We start from the raw sequence: 24,451 nt of genomic DNA, 5'->3' as shown, positions 1-24,451 counted from the left end.
TTTGACATGCTGTGGTGGTGTCATATTTGTTTTAAATAGACAGCTAGGACTTGGACAGGACATCACAACTGATTACATGTATCTGACCATCAATCAAATAAGTCATTTTCACCAAAATTTGAGATACAAGGTCCTGTCACCAGCAACGATATTGGACTTGACAAATTTGTATGTTGATATACACACACACAAAAAAAAGAGAGAAAAAAAGAAAATGGTACACCAGTTGATCATACCAATTTCTGTTATACCACCCTTCCCACACCAGGACCTTCATGCTATCTTCACCAGAGAGGGCGTGCTAAAGAGGACAATCCATTCCGTATGGGGGTGTCAGGGGCATGTCTTTCTGTCCCTGGATGGAGGGACCCAAATTCGAGGCTATCAGGTATTTTTAAACAATAGGAGTACTCATCTCGCTGGATAATCGGTGTATGAGTATGTAACTACGCAGAAAACTTTCAGTGAGCACAATTTATGTTGGCAATGATTGATTTAATGTGTCTCACTTATGTTGACTAAATGTATCCGCAGGATTATAGTTAAAAACAAAATCAAAATTAAATTGGAAAAGCTTTAAATAGGAAGTATCAGAACATGGACAAAACTTTCATCTTTTTGAGAAAAAGATAAGGCATGTATTAATAGACTGTCCATTGCTTTGGCTTATAGTGACTGTATTCTATAGTATTTGGTATTTAATAGTAATTCACCTCCAACATTGTCTCATTATGCTAGCCTGAAGATTACACCGATGAAGCATGATTGATATGACATTTTCTGCAGGAAAAAAAGGAGAGAAATTCACGGATATTAACGCAGCTTGATCATCTGTTATCATCGTTGCCTCACTGCTGTTTTTTTCCCTTGTCATATTTGTAGGTCCGAGGGTCAGTGCCCGCCAAACAGTTCACGGTTTCGGCCAAAGTGTCCCCTGTTGTCCAGCTCTGTTTCGCCAAGGATACCAGTGATGTTCTTCTCGTGGTAAGTGGTTGCCATGCAGTGATATGAGGATGATTAATCTTTCAAAAACGCACATCAGTGAGCAGTGACAATGTCAAAGGTATCGCAAGGAAAGTTTGTGTTACAGTTATAGTGTCCTACCTCAGGACCCCATTTCATGAAAGGTGTTGGGATAGCAACTCTTGCTAGAATGACAACTTCTTGTAGCGACAACCAATCATGAAACAGGATTCTTTTGTAGTGGTTGCTATGACATGACACTTGCTATTGCAGCAGCCATTGCTAATAGAGCAACTTTTTTATGAAAGTAGTCCCCTGGTGTATTTGAACTATTGTCATGTTTTTATGTTATTTCACAAATTGACTCATATTTGCAGATTATAGATTCGCAAAAATATTACCTCCTGTAAACCCAATTACCCTGCAAACTAGAAGCCAAGCTGGGAAACAGTATTAGTTTTCTCCTGAGAAACCTGTGATACCCATGTATCATTTCATCATATTGTGGTTCTTGATGACAAATTCAACTCTTGCAAAATTGTCTTACAAGTCCCAATTTGCAATATTGTAAAACATGATATATTTGCGGCACAAAATTTTCGCGAATTGGAGCCGACGGCCTTTTTCGTGGCAAGAAACTTTCGTGAATTGCCTCTTGCGTTCAATGCATATAGTGTAGATAAGAAATTTCGCGTGCATTTTAATTTCGCGAATCTTGGCGCTCGCGAAATTTGCGAAATTAAAATGCACGCAAACATTTCTAGTTTTACAGTAAATCATAATTGCAAAATATGAAGTGTATATTGTATAGTATATGATGTTAACTAAAAGAGAATGAAAGTGATCTGATCTTCAGATCTTCAGAGTACAATTAATCCCAAGTTTACTAGAAATGATTGGATACTTGACTCCGAATTAATTAAGTTGATTAGCATGTGATGGGTCAGAAGAGAGTTATGTATCTGATGCAAAGATGGCAAAAGTGATAAAATTTGGAAAGTGCTTTATAACTTCGAAGCTACAGTGTGTATTCATGTTTTCTCAAAACAACTCTGCTCAATCAAGTGAGTATTCTTTCGTCAAAATCATAAAGTGGAAAGGGCTGAAAATCATAAATTTGGTGTTTTGGAACATTATTATGCTCTTATTGGGACAGGCCGCTTAAATACAACAGGTCTACATCGTTTATATACTCAGTTCGCCCATTTCAATGATTACAGAGGTATAATGACTCCTGTTTTTTGATAATGTTCGTAGTTTCACAAGAACGGTCTGGTCAAGGTTTACGAGAACTTCCGCCCCCAAGACTCTAGCACCCCGCCCTGGAGGAAGAGGGCGCAGTTCACCCTGGGTGCGAGCGGCAGCAATGTCAGCGTGAAGAGCGCCACCTACAGCCGTCACCATGGCAACAGCCTGGTGTGGGTCGAGGAGAGGAAAGAGGCGGAGAGCGTCTTCTTCAATCTCTTGAGTGCTGAACTGGAGCCTTGTAAGTTTCCCATGTGAACCGTTTCGTATCCAATCGTGCTGCGTTTTCACTCCTGTGCGAAGGTCCAGTGCTGTTTTGTCTTTGAAAAGTATTAGAGTTGATGCATGCAAGAATGGTGCTAAGAATATGATCTGTCTGTGTACAGCATTTTTTTTTTCTTTGTCAGCAAGATAGTTTATTTTTTATTCTTAAGATTATGCCAGACATACAGTGTACATCTGATGTTATCTGTATCCCAGATGAGCCAGAAAGAGTCAGTTTGTTCTGTTTAAAATGATAATATTATCATCACTATATAGTCATACATGTAGTATGTTTTGTTGTTTGCACTTATTATTGGTATTATTATCATTATAAGTTACTAGTATTATCATTGTCTCTATCATCATAAGATATCTCTTGGAGATCAATATCATATATGTCAAGTTCCATGCTGGAACTTTAAACTTCTACTTCTTTATTATCACTATGATGATGATGATGATTATGTTAATGATGATGATTTATGTTATATTATTATCATTATTGTTGTCATTATTCATGCCATTTTTGCTGATATCAGTATTTTTGTTAATATTGTTATAACATTGTGATTATAATTAATTATTTTCATAATTAATATTTGTGATTATCATTAATTACCATCATCATCGTCATCATCATCAACATCATCATTATCATTCTCATGTTTGATTTATAGACTGCAAAGGCATCAAGTCGCCCACAGTGTTACTCTCTCGTTGCCCAACCGAGCTGATGATCTTTGCCTCGTACGGAGGAGACTGCATTCTGGTGCACCCTAGGTATGAGAAACATTAGTAGATACTGTACAACATGTACAGTTATATATTTCATTTCATCTAATTTCGTTTCACTTCATTTCTTTATTTGTCCAAGGTATATATAAAAACAGGGCATGGAAATTTGGTTTTGTCACACATTCACTGTGGAATAATCTGAACATGTAAAAGAAGCAAATTATGTTAAACATTGCTTCAAAGAGAACACTCCTCAAGTTTTCCCCTTTGTTGTTTTGGCATTGTCTAATTAAAATCAAATATGGTAAAACTTCATATTTCAATACTAGTACACTTGTAGTTCTATTTTAGAAGAGATAAAATGTAATGAAGTGATGTAAGTGTATTTTACCTTCTTCTGTTCTGACAGTCTGTAAATCTGGCATAACATGTTTGTAGGCAAGTAGTTATGATTATAGGTATTTGTAATGTACATGTATGTGCTGACTTACTGACTTTTTGCTTCATTTCAAAGGTGATGGTTATTTGTTTACTATATACATAAATCCACCCCTATTTTTCACAATGCAGAAAGCCCAGCCCAGCAGGACTCTACTTCAAGGTGCATGCAAATACAGGAGAGAGAACAGTAGAGCTTGCCTCTTCCATTCTTGGAAAGGGGTGTGTGAGGAGGGACACTGTCTTCCCTCTAGACTTCACAGAACATGCTGAGAGTTTGATACACAGATGGAGTGAGGTAGGCCCCTTTACTGTAAAACCAGAAGGTTTTGCTTGCATTTTAATTTCACAAATTTTACTAGAGCCAAGATTCACAAATCTAAATGGACACGAAAGTTCTTGTCTATACCGTCATGTATTGGATGCCAGTGGCAATTTGCAAGAATTTCATGCTATGAAAAAGGTATAATTTGATTCCAGTTCACAAAAATTTCTTGTTTTTCAATATGTGAATACTTTGATAGTTTAAAGAACAATAACTTGAAATGGAATGATATGTGTGTGGGCTTATGCATTGGCATTAAACTTGCATTCATATTCTTCCTTCATTGATGTGATGATCCCCAGTAGGTTTTATAGTGTGGCACATCCAGGTTCTGAGCGCAAAGGGGTTGATAATGATGGCATGTTTGATATGAAAAGAGAATAACACAGAATTTCTGGTATGCTCACAGTTTCTATATGTACATCAGCAATCTGTGAGGTATTTAAATGAGGCTTTTGTTGATAGTGTCCATACACCCAACACACACTGAATACTGATTTTTTAACACCAAGTTTTTAGCCATAATAGACATACTAGATTTGATATAATCACATGACAAGGCTTGTAACTGGATCACTGCAGCACCGTGTTGAGTTCATATGTCATCATTTTTAGCAAGTGCCTCCTTTCCAAGTGGAGAAAGTAAGATACAACTTCTTCCAGGTGATGTTAGCTGACATCAAAATGGATATACTACAGCCATTAAGTATGTGGACACCACAAGGAAAAGTATGATGGAAATTGTTATACATTTTTTTTTTTTTAATCGGACTTATTTCCTTTCACTTTGTTTGCCAAGTTATCATTCCTGCTAGGTCAATCAGTGTTGTTTTTGTTTTCCTTCTTCTTTGTTTTGGAAATTCTTTATCCCTTGCTATCAAACCGAATAAAACTGTGTCTTATATATTTTTTTTTTTGTCATGGTATATTTCTTTTATTTTGTCTCATTTTTGTGGGTAAATTGTTAATGTTTGTTCTTATTTGTTTGTTAATTGCATTTGACAGTCTGTTACATGTCAGTTTGAATATTTGTGTATTTGAATTCAGTTTTCTAGAGAGAAGCACAGCAATGTGGTTGCCATGGCAATGGAACCACACACTGGTCAGATGTTCCTGATAGCAGACAATGCAACTGTGCACACAATATCACATGATGGAGGTATGTGATATCTTATCATACAAATTTATACTACAAGCTACAAATGGTATCTACACACCTGTAAGAATTCTGCAACAGTATACTGCCTTTTCAGACCATACATGATATGCAATTATTATCAAAGTGTCAGGATCTTTTTTCCCAAGATATTTACAGAGGGTGTTAACCTGTTGAGGATGAGTCCTAAGTATGCTCAGACAAGTGTCTATGGGAAATGCGTGTCAGTAAAACCAGCCCGCCCTCAATGGGTTAAGAGGCAAAAGTAGAGAACACACAGACTGGTAGAAAGATATGTGATGTGCATTTAGCTCAATCAGGTCCACATTAGATGCAATACATCAATAGAAGTCAATGTCTACATGCAAATAAAGGTATCTAATTAACTCACTGCGTGTTGGCATCGGGTGTACCATGTTTGAACTCAGAGAAACTTACAATGTTCTTTATACACTACAAGCAATGGTTTTGAATTATCTTGGATGAATTACTCTTAGATGCTGCCAGAGTGTGCGATATTGTGTTGACATGAATCTCGTAAAGACTAGATGAAATGAACACTGAAATCTTCCGAAGAGTAATGCTTTATGAGTTTACCACATTTACCATATATACTCAATAGTGCATATATAGACAAAAGTGTTACAATTAACCATTTGCTAAACTACTTATGAAGAAAATGGTATTTGTTCTTCGATCTCTTGTGATGAAAACATAATTCTCAAGTCTTTTGTGAGTTGAAGTGTCTTTTTATGTATTAGGACATCATCCTACAGGTTATAGTCAGTAATGTCTGACAATTTCTTAAATTGTCAGACACTGTGTTTACCAGTGTCCTTCATATTTGTGTCTTTAAACCCGTTGAAGACAGGCTGATTTTGTTTCAACATGCATTTCCCATAGACCCCTGCCCGAGTATACTCGGGACTTGTCCTCAATTGGTTAACGTCAGTTATTCCATTTTTCCCAACCTCTTATCATTTAAAAGTCATATCATTTAACCATCTTGGAGGTGCTCATATGACCGATCTGTCCTTACCTTTTTTTTTTCTGCCTGCATAGATGAAGTGGTGGCATCTTTCAGCATGGTGGATGTTGACGTCATGGCAACCTCATCCTGGTTTGCCTACCGTTTCCTACTTGGTGCTGTCTTCAGTGATGAGGCAATGATCAGGTACATGTTGTGTTTCACTTGAGGCGTCATGCAGGTGATTATGCAAAAGGGAGTTGTGACTATGAATACTGTACATTGTATACTGTATACGCCATATATTTTGCGAGTCTAAATTTTCGCGAATGGGAACTTCCGGACAATTTCGCGAGTGGTTAAAGTCGCGATCGTGGAGTCTGTACTGAACGGAGAAATGTGTACGCGTTCTTCACATTCATATCGGCGCCAGAGTCAATATTTTTGCGTGTTTTTAATTTCGCGAATAGCAGCTGACTCGCGAAATTCACGAACATAAAAACCTCGTGAAATATTCGGCGTATACAGTACTTTATGTGTGCATGAGTGTGCTGTGTAATTTTGTGAGTGGGTAATAGATTCTTGTTTGCGCTTTGTCACCCTGAAACCCTGATAAACTCGCAGAACCGTAGAGCGAGAAATATTCACGGCAATATTGATTTTCATGAGTTGGAATTAACTTCCTTGTAGTGGCATGAATTTTTTGCGAATTGCCATTGGCATCCAATGCATTATACTGTAGTGGAGATAAGAACTTTTACATTATAATTTTGAGTATTTTACCTCACTTGTAAAATTTGCAAAATGAAAATGCATGCAAAAATTTCTGGGTTTACATTAAAGAGTTGTATTTATTTATCATGGTCTTTTCAAAATCTCTAATTCTGAATCTTCCAGTGATGTGCAGTGTTCTATCACGTACAAGAGAACTTGCAGCCAGACAAGCTCAGTTTTGACAATACTGACTGAGGTTGGAACTTGTACCATTAACGATAGCTACAAAATACTTCAAAAAATAACAAAAAAGAATACCAAATTTCAAAGCATTCTCTGACTGTAAGATTTGGACAGGAGATACAATGTAGTATAATGGAAATAGCAACATTTTTAGTTTTAAACCAGATTCAAGTGTGTATTTTTCAGGCAAATCACTGTCTTCTGCAATTCTAGTGCCTCCATAGTCTGTGATTTTATCAGAGTACCATTATGGTTTGTCACATTTGTGCATTGTTTAGTTTTTTTGTTTTGTTTTGTTTTTTGTTTTGTTTTTGTTTTTTAATTTTTAATTTTGTTCATTCAAGAGATAGCCATAAAATATGACTATCAGGACCTGCACCTTCATGTCAATGTCATTTCCATGTTAGCAGAATTAGATGCAAATATTAGGCAATGCTGAACACTGATACTGGTCCAATGGTCCCAGACAAGGGAAAATCACTGTCAGACCAACAGAAATTTCAGGGATTGCTAATTGAAATTTACTGGTCCGATATGACAGGTAAAAATAACAAAAATAACATTGTCGGGGCCGGCTGAAAAAAAAAAAGTACAGGACTAGTTAATTTAAGGTTCAGACCAGTAGGGAAAATGGGTTAGTGTGCAGCCCTATATTAGGTATACACATCTGTTCAATGATGGGTATCCAAGTGTATGTTTTTATTTCATTTTTCAGGCAGAAATATTAATGATAGGCAGTGATCTGTGAGGTTCCTATCTGCACTCTGTAGTATATGACATTGCATGCTTTTTATATAAAAGTAGATTTCTACATCAAACAACTATGTTTTGTCATTGATGTTATCAATGTTTTTGATTAGCCATATAAACAAAATGTGAGCGGGTCTAAAATGTACATTATCCCTATGAATGGTTTTTGATTATTTACAAATTGTTCTTTGAGGTTCTGCACTTCTCAAACCATGGTATGGTCTGTGTGTTTTTTTAACATAGAGTCTTTAGCTCAAAATGTGGAGATTTGCTGCAAGAAATCAGCCTCTCTGAAGTGACCTCCACCAAGGTCGTTCATGTATGGAACCAAGCAGGGAGTGTCCCACGGCTGGGAGTGTGGAGCGAAAATGGCATATGGATTCTACAGGTATCGGCAACAATTCTTGATCTGTGATATCAAACCAAAATTCTTGCGATGTGTAGAACTCTGTTTTAAAGGGACTGGACAGTACTGGTTGAGGTGAGGATTCAGCTTGTAACGTTTTGCGAGATATACATAGAAACCACTCCATGAAATGGTAAAGAGCATACAATTCTAAAGGGAATCAAAAGTTTATTTGATGAAATCGGTTTTGAAATGAGTGAGATATAAAAGCAAGGAAAAACAAAGATCCTAATAAAAGTCATGGCCCGTCAATTTTATTAGGATTGCTTTTTTGGATATCTCAGCCATTTCACGGCCAATTTTCATTAAATAAATGCTGCATCCTTCTTAAAATTACATGCTCTTTCATATTTCATATCAAAGAGGTTTCTCATTACCTCACACAAAAAAAAAAAAAAAATATATATATATATATAAAAACCTAAATCCTCACCCCAATCAGTATTGTATTATCTGAATAAATCACAAATACACAGACTTCAGCGCCTGCAGAATAGCGCAGCTAGAGTTGTCACCATGTCCAGGAAGAGTACAAGCATCAACTCTCTTCTGAAAAAGCTACATTGGCTATGTGTTGAACAGAGGATTGAGTATAAGATCAGTTTGGTTGTGTACAAGGCACTGAATGGCAGTTCTCCATCATATATATGTGATCTACTAGAGCCATATGTCCCAGCAAGAGAAAATCTACGTTCTGCAGACAAGTACCTGCTGGTGGAACACAGAGCACACAACTCTTGGGGAGCTCGTTCATTCCGCGTGGCTGCTGCAAAGATATGGAATGGCCTTCCACAGTCTATCCGCAGAGCTCTTACCACAGAATCTTTTAAAACAGCCCTCAAGACCCATCTCTTCAAATTGAAAAACTAGCCAATGTGTAAGAATGTATGTTTACACATCTGGAGACAATTACTTCCTGGAACTATTTCTTTTTATTTTAACTGTCATATCACAAGCGGTGCACCCATGAAATTTAAGCTGAATTATGTATTTATTTTGGAGCAAGCGCCATGAGCGCCTGACTTGGTGGACACCGGCGCTATACAAGACTTCATCATCATCATCAATCAGTACTGTACAGTCCCTTTAAGCAGTTTGTACCATACCCACACAATGCTGAATCTCATATTACTGAAGGATCCTGATCTTATGAATGAAATATATCCTTGTAATGAATTCTTATGTCAAATCGTTTTTTATCGCAAGTGATTGACAAATTGCCCTTTGTTGACAAAAAATTTACATCAATGAAGGGCACTTTGTCAAGCAGTTGCTACAGATACATCCTTGTTTAGAGTGTCTGCAAATTCTTACAATGGATGTTTCTGCATGAGATCGCATGTGTTAAACAATAAAGAACATCAACAAAAAGTATCTTTTTTAAACGAATGCTTAGAATATGACTTGAACTGTCTGCAAAAGAGTACACTATGAGAAAAATGTTTTGTTTGCATTAGTATTCACTTTTACAGTCTGTTCAAAATCTTTAGCAATACTACAATGTATAAGACTAGGGGATTTATTCATTTTGCAATTACTGTATAATTCTCCTATCAGAATTACATAAACCTTTCCAGAAGTCAGATAATGATATGAAGGTCCAAAAGGGCATGTCTTGAAATGCCGACATCTACATTTTGTAATTCCAGAGCATTTGAATTTTGACAGAAACTATAGTGGTATGTATCATTTTATGTCTTACCGTACACGTGAAACATACCCAAGATCTGTCAGTAAATATGTGCACCGAGAGCCTAATTTGTACATGTACACTGTATCTGTGCTCATGGCTTGGCTGATGTGCATGCGCCACTCTGCAGTGTGATTAATCTTCAGGCCCTGAAGGATACACAACAAATGGAAGAAAGGGAGCTTTATATAAAGTTCTATAGCTTGTAATAACATGATATGTACTACAGTGAGACAGAAAGCACGTAGTGCATACATGGGATCAGCTGTTTCACTTTTCCTCTACATTTACTGCATCTCACCCTTACACCAAGATGCATGCTGCCCCCGCGGCGGCCAAGGCGGATGCCTCGAGCACCACCGAGCAGCTCCAGAAATATGGCCTGGGCAGGATGGCTGCATCCCTGGAACTAGAGAGGGCGCACTCCCAGTTGTCCAGGGATGAGAGTGGAGGAGGAGGAGAAGGAGGAGGAGGAGGAGGAGAGGAAGGGGCTTCGGATGCAGGGCTCAATCTGGAAATTCTCCGTGACGATGCCATCTTCCAGAATGAGGCATTGCTAGTCAACCTACTCCAGGTAGGGCCCACAAGGCAGTATTAAAAAGATTACAAGAGCCTGCAACTAAAAAACAACACTTATGCCAACAACAATAACAACAACAAGGAGCCCCACAATGCTTTTTTTTTTCCTTATAATTTTTTTGCCAATCCTGAAGCCCTGTTTTTTCTTTGCACACAACCAAACCTTTTTTCCCCCCATAATCCATTATGTGAAATACCAGGTACACTGCAAAAACAGTTTTGCAAACTTAGGGTGTACAAGGCTTGTATATAAAAGCACACTCAAAGTAGATCAGTTCAATTTTCGAGCACATCAATATCATATGGATATGAGTCTTGTTCCAAACATTGTAGTCGCTCCGCGTATTGGCAGTACTAGAAATAGCAATAATAATGTCACAATAGAGGAATGCATTAAATGCCAATTTCTTTGATTTTAATTCAAAATCCGAATTTTCGGGGGCCTCCCCCTTCGTCAGGGATGACAGTGCGAATGATGACTTTTATTAGGATCGCTTTGTTTTACCTTGTTTTGGGATATCTCAGTCATTTCAAAACTGATTTTCATTCAATAAACTTTTTTGAAATGCTACAGGCCATATGTGACACTGCACCTCAAAACAAACAAAAAGTCGTCAGACATCAATTTTTAATTAAGACCATATTCTGAAAGAGCAGACTTTAAGCTTTAAAATGATGTGTAACTCAAATCAAATGGACTCTCCTAACATACCTAAATATTGGAAACAAAGCACAAACCCAGGAAAAGTGTGAAGTGAGAAAAGAGGCTCTGAAGTACAGTGTCTATTCAAGCGCTTAATCTTTACCAAGCCGTACTGGCTGTGCAATGAATGGGACAAAAGACAGGAAGTAAACCACCAGAGTAACAACAATGAAGGCATTATCAGATTAAAGTGAAATTAAGCATGCCTCATTAACACATTCTGTCCATAATCAATGCCAACTTTCAAAGCAGTAGTCCTATCCTTTCAAAAGTTATTAGAGTTGAAAGTGAAGAGTGTGGACAAGGTTTATCAGAAATGAAAAAGGGATTCTAAAGACACACCTAATCACACTATTCTACCAAAAATGTTCGAGATAAACTACTAAAAAAAACCACTTTCCTGCCCGTTTTATGATACCAAATTTTAGCATAATGTAAAAGAAGACCCGCTCTTTCAGAAAATATGAAAAAGTCAAGTTTGGCTAGGTTGACCCATTTCACTTATTTTCAGTCCTCACGCAAAATCAGTGTGTGCGACTTTATGTTCGTTTTGAGGTGCACGGTCACATATGGCCTGTAGCATTTTATTAGGATCGTCTTGTTTGGATATCTCATCCATTTCAAAACCAATTTTCATCAAATAAACTTTGAATTCCTCTTAAGAATTTCATGTTCTTTCATATTTCCCAAAAGGTTTTCTCATTATCTCACAAACACACACACCAAAGTTGGAAGCCTGTAGCCCCATCTAACCCCAAACCATACCATCCATGTAAATTTCTCAGCAGGGGGCAGGAGAACATCACAAACCTGATTTTGCAAAGGGGCTCGAAGAGCTGCAACAGGACCACGAGCAGAGAAAGGATCGGACACCAGACACCACTCTCAACGAGTCGATGCTGCCCTTACTGGATGATTTCTGGCAGATTCAGAAACAGAGGGACGATACAGCAAAGGTAGTGAACTCTTCAAGTATATTAACCTGTTCCTTACAGGAACTTGGTATATACCCAGGCCCCGTTTTGTCAAAAGATACAATTGATTATAAATTTCCTTACCACACAGGCTGCCATAGACTTATGATAGAACTCAACGTACTGTATAATCAATTATGACTCTTCATAAAACAGGTCCCAGGTTCCTGTGGCATCAACTGATATAACAGGAACCTGGTGTACCAGGTTCCCAAAGCGTAGACAGGAGTGCCTGCATTTGTGGCCTTAATTCATGTTATTCTGAGTTATGCTGCCCAGAAAGATGGTTAAGATAAGAGTTTCTTCGATCAATATTTGTTTTCTTTATGAATAAAAACTGCATGTATCACAGTACTATTTGCCTTTTCTCTAATGTAGTGTACACTTGCTTTGCTGTAAAACTCGTATAGAGATGTACATAGCGATCAAAGCGAGCTCAGTCGATATTTGATTTTGCTGTCCCCATTCAGGTGCGTCTCTTGTGTATGACAAAGGAGTTTGTGGGCTGATCAGTGCACTCTCTGTTCATACCTTGATATTTCCATTGTTTAATGGTACATGTAGTTGACCTTGGAAAGGGAGTACATGCACCACTTGACTGCTTTTGTACAGGTGGATTACCGACCTGTCCATTTTCTGTCAAACCTGCAAAAAGAATCTTGTTTTGGGGGCATTTAAGGCACATGTTATACTTCACATGTATGGGCCTTGCCGGTGTTGGCGTCGTTCTCCTCTTCTCACCTTCCTTGAATCGCATGATTTCGTGTTGTTATCGTGGGCACACGACAACGTAATGAAACATAGAAGAAAGTTATTCTAAAGCTTGTCCCAATAAGTAATGAATGGAAGTGATTCTTCGTAATTAAACTCTCCTTTGTTCATGATTAGTACTCTGTTTTTTTCAGTTCTTTTGGTGTATTGAATAATATTGTGAATCCGTGTTCTGAATCTTGCATCCAATCATTTATGTAGGATGGACTTCGGTCAAGATGTGGGCCAACGGTAGCTGGCGAAGTCAAGAGCTGTCTCGAGGACTCCTCAATTCCTTTGGGTAATTCAACTCTCTCTTTGTCCTAAGGAATTTTATTCTTTTATGTAACCGTATGTATGTTTGTGAATCTCGTTTTTACCATTAAAGCAGCTCATGTTTGAGCATCCATTATAATCCAGATGTTGAAAGAAATTGTAGTTGGTAATATATGTTGTTGTGATAACATGGCAATGTCATGCAGATTATCAAGTGCTGTTGCTTGAGAGAGACTATGAAAGACAGGACAATATCAGCAAGATTAGGAGTTAAATTGATAATTTTTGCTGCAAATTGTTTTTTTCATTGCAACTAATTGACAAATTGTCTTTCACTGTTATAAATACAGTTGAACCTCTCTTATCCGGCCTCGCTTTATCCGGATCTCTCTATTATACGGACGCAATCTCGCCGTGATTTTGTTTTAAATAATTTCGGGACGAAAGGGGGATTCCCAACTCCTTGAGAACTCCTACACAAACACACATGAATTACATATTACTTCCAACATGATTAACATACATTACATCAAATTTCCTTCCAAATTGCTTACCTTCAGACATTTTAACATCCCCAAACATCCCCAAATGTAACAATGAAAAGGTTGCAGTATACACATTACTACATGTGGTACTACAATGGGCTACATCAGTACATGTGTATGTATATGTACATGTATAAAGCATTGAGTCTCCCGTATCCGGCCAAATCCCTTATCCGGATGAGCCCCGGTCCCGACTTGTCCGGATACGAGAGGTTCAACTGTAACAATGATTGTTATGTCTCCATCATGGAGTGTCACTGGATAAAGTGTCACTAGATAAAGATTCTCTAATGACAGTTGTGGGCCATTGGGTCAAAGGTCATGTGAAAATCGTAAAATTTCACTTCTTTTCTTCATGCCTCAGAAATGGCTCAAAGTATCTTTATGAAATTCTGGGAACTTTGATAGCCCTGGTATTTGTATTGTGCAAGCCATTAAGTGTGTTTGTTTATGCAGCATGTATCAATGGGCTGTGGTGTTATAATTTTGTTGTTCATATTGTTGGCATGCTAAACCAGGTCTTAGGCTTGGCAGACTGGAGCTCATTTCTCAGCAGTTTCCAGGGAGAGTGCTTCAGTGTCTGCTAGAGGAGCTTGATCTGGAAAAAGCAATGGAGACTGGTGAGGATAATATTTTAAAAATTGTGGATTCAGCTACACACCTGTAACTCCCACAGATATTGAGCATTTCACTTGAGATATGGCACATGTGACTAACATAATTTTTAAATGAGCAAAACATGTCTTTAATACTCGATGTTGAATTATGCATTGCCATGGTAACAGCATTTTTTTTTTTTGAATGAATAGCGTGCAAGCTGAATATGGGTTTAGCTATTAAAACTCCCTCAGTATTAGGTGTGGGTATTACTCACATTCAGTAATAATTCTCTATAGAGATACATTTATTTTTTTTTTTTTTAAGTTACATGTGATGTGCACTGTGTGTTCTTATGTATCCACAAGATATATCTCCATACCGTTCTGCTTTGAATTTCCTTTTTTTACAGGCAAAGTTATAAATAGTTGAAGGCAAAACATAATAGCATTGTATTGCCCATTAAGCACTTGTATCATACTTGATCTGTACAAGAATCGAAATTTTACATTGGTGCACAGGTAATTATAATTTCTTATATTTACACTGTACATCAGAAGTGCGCAGACTTCACATCACTGTGATTTAACATTCAGTCTATTTGAGCAAAGGTGACAATGATTTTGATATACGAATGTCAAGAGACCAGAAGGTGTAGCATATACTTCATATAATTATACTAGTACCAGTTATTAATATTAATAATAATAATAATAATAATAATAATAATAATAATAATAATAATGCTAATGCTAATAATAATAGTAATATTAATAAGAATAAATAATGATAATAATAATGATAATGATATTGATAACGCTTGTAATAATGATAATGATAACAATTATCATGATAATCTTTTGTTTTTATTTAACTTTGATGAGGAGGGGGGGGGGGGGGGCAGGAGAGATGGCATTGAGCCTGTTGTGTATTAAGTGGTCTGGAGGTACAATCAAGCCCCTAGACTACAAATTGCAAGGCTATCTGGTCGGTTGTCGTTTCCTGGCGCTGACTGTGATATTATTTTGTGTTGATTGATCAATATAGCGCTTAATAGTCATTCTTAACAGCCAGAAGTTTGCAGATGAACTTCAGGGTAATTTAGGTAAAGTTTCTGCTTTTGGAATTGTGTCATTTTGCAGTGTGCCACTATGAAGTATGAAGGTGCCACAATAGCCAGCAAATTGTATGGACAGTGAACCATGTATTATGATGACCATAAGAATCCATGACAATTACACTGTACCTTGCTGTATTAGAGTTCTCACTTTACCAGGGTATGAAAACAAAGAAATACTTAGAGTTGGAATCTACAAAACCACCTTATTGTACGAGGGTCATGTTATATGTGGCCTCTTTATAACAATTAAGGTCCCATTGTACTGCAGAGGTTGATTTAACATGCAATATCATTCTTCCCACCAGTAGAATCTCCAGGTGGGACTGTTGATCTGTGGAGTGAGCGGGCTCCTCAGTCATGTCTGAGGTACGCCTCCCTCTGCAGCACGGGTACTGAGGAGGGTTGCCGCTTTCTGAAGCTCCTGTGTCGACTGCTCTTCCTCCATCAGCCTGCCAAACTGGTAAGAGGAGAACTTGGTGTTTAGAAGGATGTAGTGAGTGTCATTATCCTGTAGAGATTGACTCTGTGGATTCAATCAGTGATTTGCAGTGTGTCATGCACTATAGCTCCACACTGGTGGTGGTACTGGAACCCTTTGGGTCAAACAGGTGGTACAGTGTGTATGCGGTACCATACGTACGCTAGCTCAATACCGATGTTACTGGAACCCTATGGATCAAACTGGTGGTAGATGTACAAGGCTTGTACATACACTGTCATTGCAGTGTCATACAACTGTATGTTAGCTCCACACCAGTAGGTGGGACTCTTTGGATTGAATTTATCTATACCGTTGTACTATTTATCTAAAAGTGTATGTAGTTATAATGATTCTTGCTTTAAAAATGTAGAAACTCGGAATACATTGTAAATAAACAATGAATCTTCATGTTTGATATTATTGTCCTATCTTTCTGTAGGTTCGAGCTGTGGAATATTTTCAGATGTCCCAGCAGACGGCCCAAGATACAACCGCCTTTACGAGGAAGAGACGTGGGGTATATATGGCATGCCATGGGATGGGTTCAAGCGTGTAGCCAATGGCATGTGATTATTCTAGTCATGTGACCAAACATAAATTTTGTGTACAGCACACACTCCTGTGCAGATACTACATGTGAAGAGTTTGTTCGCAAAGACCGATAAGTCCATATTTGCCAAATGGAGATATTTGCGATTAAAGGTCAAGAAAAATAAAGAAAATAATAAGAAAATTTTTGCTTCTTTTGACCATAACTTCAAAATATACCTTTATATGTAGTGACCAATATATCATTTATAAGGTATTATTTTGTACTTTATGACAGAGACTATACTTCAAAATCTTCAAAAATGGACTTATCGGTTTTTGCGAACAAACTCTTCATGCATGTATATTATGCAGCAGGATGGACAAGTGCATAGTTGGTAAACTTGTTTATATCCGTCTTGAGACTCCTACTGTTTATTTTTTTTCTCTTTTCAAGTACAGTTGAACCTCTCGTATCCGGACAAGTCGGGACCGGGGCTCATCCGGATAAGGGATTTGGCCGGATACGGGAGACTCAATGCTTTATACATGTACATAATTTACATACACATGTACAGTAGCCCATTGTAGTACCACATGTAGTAATGTGTATACTGCAACCTTTTCATTGTTACACTCAGTAACAGACCCCAAAATAGAGGTTCGTGTTTGCAAGAATGAAATCATTTTCTTTTATAAATTCTTGGGATTATTTACCTAAATAACTATTAAGAAATGTATCAAGTATATGTAATTCATGTGTGTTTGTGTAGGAGTTGTCAAGGAGTTGGGAATCCCCCTTTCCTTCCGTAATCATAAAAAAAAAATCAAGGCGAGATTGCGTCCGTATAATAGAGAGATCCGGATAAAGGGAGGCCGGATAAGAGAGGTTCAACTGTACAATAAAACTGTACAAAGGGTTCACGTGCACATACACTACACATAGTCATAAGTATTGTACATACTAGTCAAGCAATCAGAGTAGGAAAACATTTTTTTTTTTTAATGTGAGTGCCTAACTTCCTGTTTTTAAAAGCTATAAAGTGTTCTGTTTTGTATTTCAAATGAATGAAATAAAAGAGGTGATCAAAGCAGGGTTTTACATACATTTTGGAATTTTAACTAAAGTGTTCATTTTGGGTATGAGACGGGGGGGGGGGGGGGGGGGGGGGTTCATAAAGCTGTTCGTAAAGTTACGAACAACTTACGAGCGACTGGTGATTAGTTCTTGTGCTGAATTATGGAAATTCTGATAAGTATAGCACATCATTCTTGTAAGTTGTTCATAACTTTACAAACAGCTTTATGAAACAGGGCCCATATCAAATAAACAAGGCTGACGGAGGAAGCAAACATCTTAACGTTTCTGACAAGGCTGATGGCATGAACATTAGCGTGTGATGCAGTGATACTGCACAATTGTTTCTGAGCTGAATGATTTGATGTGACAGGTATGTGAAAAATAAACAGATAGTGTGGCTAATGCACTATCTATGACTATGTTTGGCATGAATCACTGTGGTGTGATATCGAGCAATCACCGGAAGCTGACTTCTGTCCCTCTTCTGCTCTCCACAGATCTCATTGAGTGGGGTGTTGGTGGATATACTCCCTCAACCCACCAGATCTGTTAATATTCCCGAGGCAGTGGAGGCCCTTGCGCACCTTATTCGGCAAAGGTACATTTGAGCTGAATTTGTGGTTTGTGAGTGAGCACATTGCAAAACCGTGATGTACATGGTTATGATTGTACTTGTACAGTGCACTTCCGTTATAACAAAATTCCGGTTACAACGAAATAAAAATCCAGGTCGCAAAATTATCGGCTCTATGTTTTTTTATTGTTTATTTGTTCAGTTATAACGAAATTTCGATATAAAGAAAGAACACTGCTGGTCCCGAGGACTTCGCTATAATGGGAATCCACTGTACAGTGTACGTAGTTTTACTGACTTTCTTTTACACCTAGAATGGTAGGTCCTACTGCATAGCAAGAAATCTTCTTTGGATGCAATTTTCACGAATTTGAGTCAACGCTTGGCATTTTTCATGGCATGAAATTTTCATGAATTTCCACAGGCACTCAAAGCATAGCATTACATTGTACAGACAAGACCTTTCAAGTGCATTATGATTGTGAATCTTGGCTCTTGTGAAATTTGCGATATCAAAATGCACACAAAAATGTCTGGTTTTACAGAATTCTTTGTTTGTGACCTAGCATGTTGCAAAATTGTGATGTGCACGATTGAGATTTACATGTTGTACCTAGTTTGACTGACTTTCTTTTACACCCAGCACTGTAGCTCCTACTATAAAATCAGACATTTTCTTGTGCATTTTGATTTCGCGAATTTCATGAGAGCCAAAATACACAAAATTAATATGCACACGAAAGGTCTTGTCTACACTAAAACTACATTGGATGCTAGTGACAGTTCAGGAAACTTTCATGCTGTGATCCACTCTGTTAGAGTTTCATGCTGCAAAAATTTCCTGCTTTACAGTAAGTTTGGGGAAATTTGCCCTAATATTCATTTTGCCAGATTGGTCGCAAACTTGAATGTGAGAGTGTGATTGACTTTGGCTCAGAGAAAGAGGATGGGTGAAGAGCCACCTTCAATATCTCACAAATTACTTGTGATATGTGAGAGAAATAAACCATGATAAAATTTAAGCTATCTTCTTTGCTCCTATTTAGAATTGCTGATGCCACGATTCATAGACGTGTATTATAAAGTAACTCAATTTCTGGAAATCAGTAACTCAAAATTATTTTTTCGCAGCACATTATCTCTTATCATTTTGCTTTTTGCAGTTTATTCCAAACAAGACACTTGATTTAAGACCAGTTTGATAATGATCCTATGATTATACTCTCATATTAGAGGGTCCAAGTTGGATTGAGTTTTCTTGAAGCGTGTTGACATGTTAAGTGCAGACCTTTATCAGCCTTCATAACCTTTGACCTCTTGGTTCTTTCCAGTGATAAAGATCATGGGTCAATGAGGGCGCTACAACTCCTGCTCAGCCATGCCATGTGGGAGGCTGCCATCGACGTCGTAAAGCACCACGTCCCGCAGAATGACTTGTCTCACCGAGAGCTGTTCCACGTCCTTCTCTGCGCCATCTTGACCGTGAGTGTGTCACACTGGGTTACATCTTTGAACACTAGGGGCCTTTTTTCATGGCATGGTCTCAAGAAATTGATGATTTAGGCACGTATGTAGTCTTCCTTTCTCAATGATCATATGGATCCTTTATTGGACGACATCGCTGGTTGGCTCCCGCAGTGAGCCAACAGAAAAAAATATTTCTTTTAAATAAATCTACACAGTCAGGATGGCTAAGATTTCAAGATGTCTAGGATGAAACAATCATAGCCTTTCAATTGAAATCTAGATCAAGGAATAAATATATGTGACCGTGCATCACAAAACAAACAAAAAGTCGCACCCCTTGATTTTACGTGAGGATTCAAGAAAGGTGAAATGGGTCAACAAAGTCAATTTCGAGTTTTCCATATTTTCTGAAAGAACTACTCTTTTTCTACATTATTGTTGAGTTTGGGATCATAAATTGAATGGGAAAGTGGGTTTCCAGCAGTTTTTCTACATCCCCTTTTGGTAGAGAAGTGTGATCAGCTTTTTCTTAGAGGCTACTTTTCATTTATTGAAAATCCTCTGCACACTCTTTACTTCCAACTCTAATAACTTTTGAAAGGATGACGCTACTGCTTTGAAAGTTGGCATTATCTGTGGACAGAATGTGTTAATGGAAGATGCTTAATTCCAGCATAATCCGATAATCCCTTCATTGGTGTTGCTGCATTGGCTTACATCATGTTTTTTTGTCCCATTCATGGCACAGGTAGCATGGCTTAGTAAAGATTAAGCGCTTGAATAGACCCTGTACTTCAGAGCCCCTTTTCTCAGTTACAACTTTTCCAGAGTGTGGGCTTTCTTTCCAATATTTATATAGGTTAGGAGAATCCATTTGAATTGACTTATACATCATTTTAAAACTCTGCTCTATCAGAATGTGCTCTTTACTAAAAATCCATGTCTGGCGACTTTTTGTTTGTTTTGTGGTGCAGGGTCACATATACACTAAGTACATTTGGGATTGTTGTATCAAACGTTGAGACCTGTCTTTTTCATTTTTTTTTTTTGAAATTTTTTTTTTTTACCAATCATGAGAGACTGTTGTCTCACACTGTCAAGATTTACTACAGAGTGACACAACATTTGCTCCCGCGACAATTGCTCCTGTCTTATTTTCCCCAGGATGTAGGGTTAGGGTTGTGAAAGGGTTTTCAGTTTATTCTTATGTGAGGATGAGCATTTTAGGGTTAGGGTTATGTTTGTGGGAGGAATTTATGTTTGGCTCAGCATGCAGATATTTCATTGGAGCAATTGCCGCAGGAGCAAATGTCATGATACCGTACTACAAACCTACTATAATGGGAGACCACACCAACATTTCTAGTTTCAGTTGATTTCTGGGTTTCATAAATTTCAAATATCTATTCTTATTTGCTTCCAGCTTACTTCTAGTTTCCACTAGATTTGAAATGACACAAGTGTTGACTGAAAGTATGCCTACTCTTTTTCTCCTTCAGGACAGCTCAGCCATGCAACGGTACAACAGTGATCTGTGGGCGTGTCTTCCATCATCTGTCTCGTAAGTGTTAAACTCTTTATGTGGCACGTTACGTTCGCACGCCTGACTCAGTCGACGGCATGCCAAATTCACATATTCTGCTCAAACGCACAAACCCGCCCAAACCGATCGATAAGTCACCAGAGGCTACAGTACAATGCAAGCTTTTCTCGTGATTTCGTTCCTCTCACATATAGCTCACATTTTATGTGGTGATTAACTAGCACGCGGTGTTCCCTTACCGAATTTCTGTGTAAAATCTAAATTTCTGTCACTATTTTGTGTGCAAAAGTCATGCCTTTTTGCAATAATGTAGTTCCTGGTCATTTGAAAGAAAACCAATAACATATTGTCATACAATTTACATCAAAGCAAAGGTTGGTATTTTCTCTGCACCTTCGCTCACTACAGGTCCAGTGAAACAGCAATCTATAAAAGGGAACATGGATTTGAAAAACAGAATGTTTTTCCAAAGCATGACAACGTTGGTGTCTCAAAATAATGTGGCACACAGGGGGTTTATACCATGGCACAGAAAGAGTTAGTAACCCGAGAGTATTGGCCCATGATCAAGGATCGACTAAGTTCTTACAAAGCAAGAAAACAAACAAATATCTTTCACAGTACAGAAGTATATGATATACACGTGTATGAACAGATTTCCAAACACCATGAATCAACATTCACAAAAGAAAAAAAAAGTCAGCAAAATTTGGCAGTTATTTGTTCACTGGTGTCTTCTTCATCAAAATTTGTCGTACACATTTTGCTCACACATCACCCCGTTTACCAGGCATTGTTTTTTATATAATGCGTAGTCAAGCCATTCTTGCACATGCACGGTAACAACTGCGAAAAGGCTTTAATATGCTAATTGATTGGGATAAGATTTTATTTCCATATACAATAGTATCTGGTTTAGAGCTTGCTCATTTACATTTTCAGATCTTAATATGCATGTTTTTCTAGAGGCTGCCATCAAAGCCACACTTTTGCTTATAATCGCGGTCTTCTACATTTCTTTCTTAATAATTTCAAATATATATGATTTTAATAGGTGTTCGTGTATGATATTGCATTCCGTACCTATTGTATACAGTTAATCCTTTGATACTATGTAATTGTACCTTGAAGTATTCTTGGAAATGGTTTATTCAATATGTGAAAAATGCAGAAATCAAATTATATCAAATCAAATCAGATGTCATTCAAAATCAAGATTGCAGTGTTGAATGATACCTTTTCTTTAAACGTGAAACAGCTACTACAGTGCACTCATGTTACCATGAACACGCTTAAAATGAAATTCCGGTTTAATACAACGAAGTAAAAATCCAGGCCGTAACATTATCCTCTCTATGATATTTATTGTGTATTTGTTCGGTTATAACAAAATTTCAATATGAGGAAAGAAAACTGCCGGTCCCGAGGACTTAGGAATTTATTGTACTGTACATCTGAATTATTTTGCAGTGCGTTGAACCTGCTACAAACTCTTCATATCAATGAGAACCTGACGAAGAACCAACTCAGCAGCCAGCGTGATGCGCCCAGACAGGCAGCACAGGTTCAGGGGCTGACGACAGCTCTCCTGAAGGCACAGCTTATACAGATGCTGACCCAGGAATCAGGATGAAGGAATTGAATGGCTCCAGAAGAAATCAGAATCAATCTGAGGGCTCTTTTTGTCTCGCCCACTGAGGGTGAGACTCTGAAATCAAAATGGCATCTGTCGGTCAGTGTGAAACATGAAATTTTAGCGGCACAAAATTTTTGCGAATTGGAGGCGAAGGCCTTTTTCATGGCATAAAATTTTTGCGAAGTGCCTCTGGCATTCAATGCATATAGTGTAGACAAGAGCCTTTGCGTGCATTCTAATTTCGCGAATCTTGGTGCTCGTAAAATTTGCGAAATTAAAATGCATGCGAACATTCCTCGTTTTACAGCATCTGTCATCCGACACAAAATATTACTGCTTGCCTTCAACACTTGCTCATGACAAATGATTTTGCACCTGCCACTTATTTTGTGTCCAGCCTCTGCTCAGAGATGTAGTCGCGACTCCACCCATTCACCACATCATGACAGGTTAAATGTTTCTCTCCATTCTTTAGTAGATTTCACCCCAACCGGCACAACAATGTTGCAACACAGTGCACGATTGGGAAGTCTTGGATTGAGAATGATAACTCGCTGCAGACCTCTTTACTGTCATTACCCTCGTTCTAGGTGCATCACAGATGCATCTTTGGGGTCTTTATGGTGCAGTGTTATGCATGGTCACATTCTAAGGTCACGAGTCATACTGTGTCACATGTTCAAGATTACCTCTAAGACTCTTTTCTCAAGAATAGATTAAATGAAAAAAAAAACAACAACAAATGGATGGATAACAATATGTGAAGTGGTATAAAAGCAGGACTAAACCATGCATGAATCTTTATAGAGTGAATATTCATGAAAGAGTGAGTAATGCAAGATGGTCTGTAAGTTAACTCCTCATAATATTTTTGAAAGAGCTTCAAATTTTGCCTTCTCATATTTCTAAATGTATTGCGATTATGTGTTTGTACGTGTGTACATAATTTTCACAACTCCCTCTTACAGTGCAATGGGACTGTGAAATGTGAATTCAGTGCGATATTCCAATTGTTATTGACCAAAGCACATGAAGTAGACTCACAGAGGAGTAGTGTGTAATATATCAACTCTTATTCTTGTGTTTGTTCTTTGCATGTGAAGAAGACAGGAAGCAGTGGTATGTTAACAGTTTGCATATTAGAAATATGAAAGCATGTACAGTATACAGAAGGCATGTTATGAATTTAAGGTAGTTTGTTTAATAGTATTCTATATTTTGGCATATTCAAGGCGAATTTACTCCAAATATACATGTGGATGGAGTGAATGTGGAGATATGAGTACATTGTAGAACGTCTCAGTGAAGTTTGAGGAAGATCAGACAATTTGATAGAGACTGATGAATTTTACGGGCATAATAAAAGGGCACTTGGTTAAACTCTTTCAGAAGGCAGGGAGAATTATGCTACCCTCAGCTCTGTCAGACAGTTGAAATGAATATCAAAAGTGAAATTATTTGATATATTTTCGTGACATTGTTGTTCTACTGTGACATCACAAATTGTTGTCATCTTCTTATCCAGCAATGATGGCGCCAAAACATTACAAATTCATAACTCTGAACGGATTGTCTGCTTTTCGTCAAATTTCTCCAATGTGTTCTGCTAATATTTCTGCATTCACTCACTTCATGTATTATGTGACCGTGCCATCACAAAACCAACAAAAAGTCACACACTCCGATTTTATGTGAGGAGTC

General features: G+C 37.8%; 1 protein-coding gene across 1 annotated transcript; it reads left to right on the top strand.

Moving 5' to 3' along the window:
* Positions 1 to 214: 214 nt before the first annotated feature.
* On the top strand, positions 215 to 22,867 carry LOC139733642 (uncharacterized). Its single transcript, XM_071644456.1, has 18 exons — positions 215 to 388; positions 883 to 984; positions 2,221 to 2,449; positions 3,150 to 3,252; positions 3,778 to 3,943; positions 5,018 to 5,129; positions 6,189 to 6,300; positions 8,044 to 8,194; positions 10,210 to 10,470; positions 11,967 to 12,134; positions 13,125 to 13,203; positions 14,242 to 14,343; positions 15,749 to 15,900; positions 16,361 to 16,438; positions 18,028 to 18,128; positions 19,436 to 19,586; positions 21,071 to 21,132; positions 22,585 to 22,867. The coding sequence occupies exons 1-18, from the start codon at positions 215 to 217 to the stop codon at positions 22,745 to 22,747; spliced, it is 2,466 nt and encodes an 821-aa protein (XP_071500557.1). The 3' UTR covers positions 22,748 to 22,867.
* The last annotated feature ends 1,584 nt before the right edge of the window (positions 22,868 to 24,451 follow it).

The sequence above is a fragment of the Diadema antillarum genome, unplaced genomic scaffold, assembly GCF_040938485.1.
Source record: "Diadema antillarum isolate AM-2024a unplaced genomic scaffold, OU_Dant_1.0 seq00000485_RagTag, whole genome shotgun sequence".
NCBI lineage: Eukaryota > Metazoa > Echinodermata > Echinoidea > Diadematoida > Diadematidae > Diadema > Diadema antillarum.
The sequence above is the reverse complement of the archived record's forward strand: the minus strand, read 5'-3'. Positions and strand labels throughout refer to the sequence as shown.

What these genes read in the sequence shown, in the direction of transcription:
- LOC139733642 (XM_071644456.1), top strand. Translation starts at nt 215, where the DNA reads ATGGTACACCAGTTGATCATACCAATTTCTGTTATACCACCCTTCCCA. An exon ending in AGTGATGAGGCAATGATCAG is followed by an intron (nt 6,301 to 8,043) that starts GTACATGTTGTG and finishes TTTTTAACATAG; the next exon opens with AGTCTTTAGCTCAAAATGTG. An exon ending in AGAGGGACGATACAGCAAAG is followed by an intron (nt 12,135 to 13,124) that starts GTAGTGAACTCT and finishes TCATTTATGTAG; the next exon opens with GATGGACTTCGGTCAAGATG.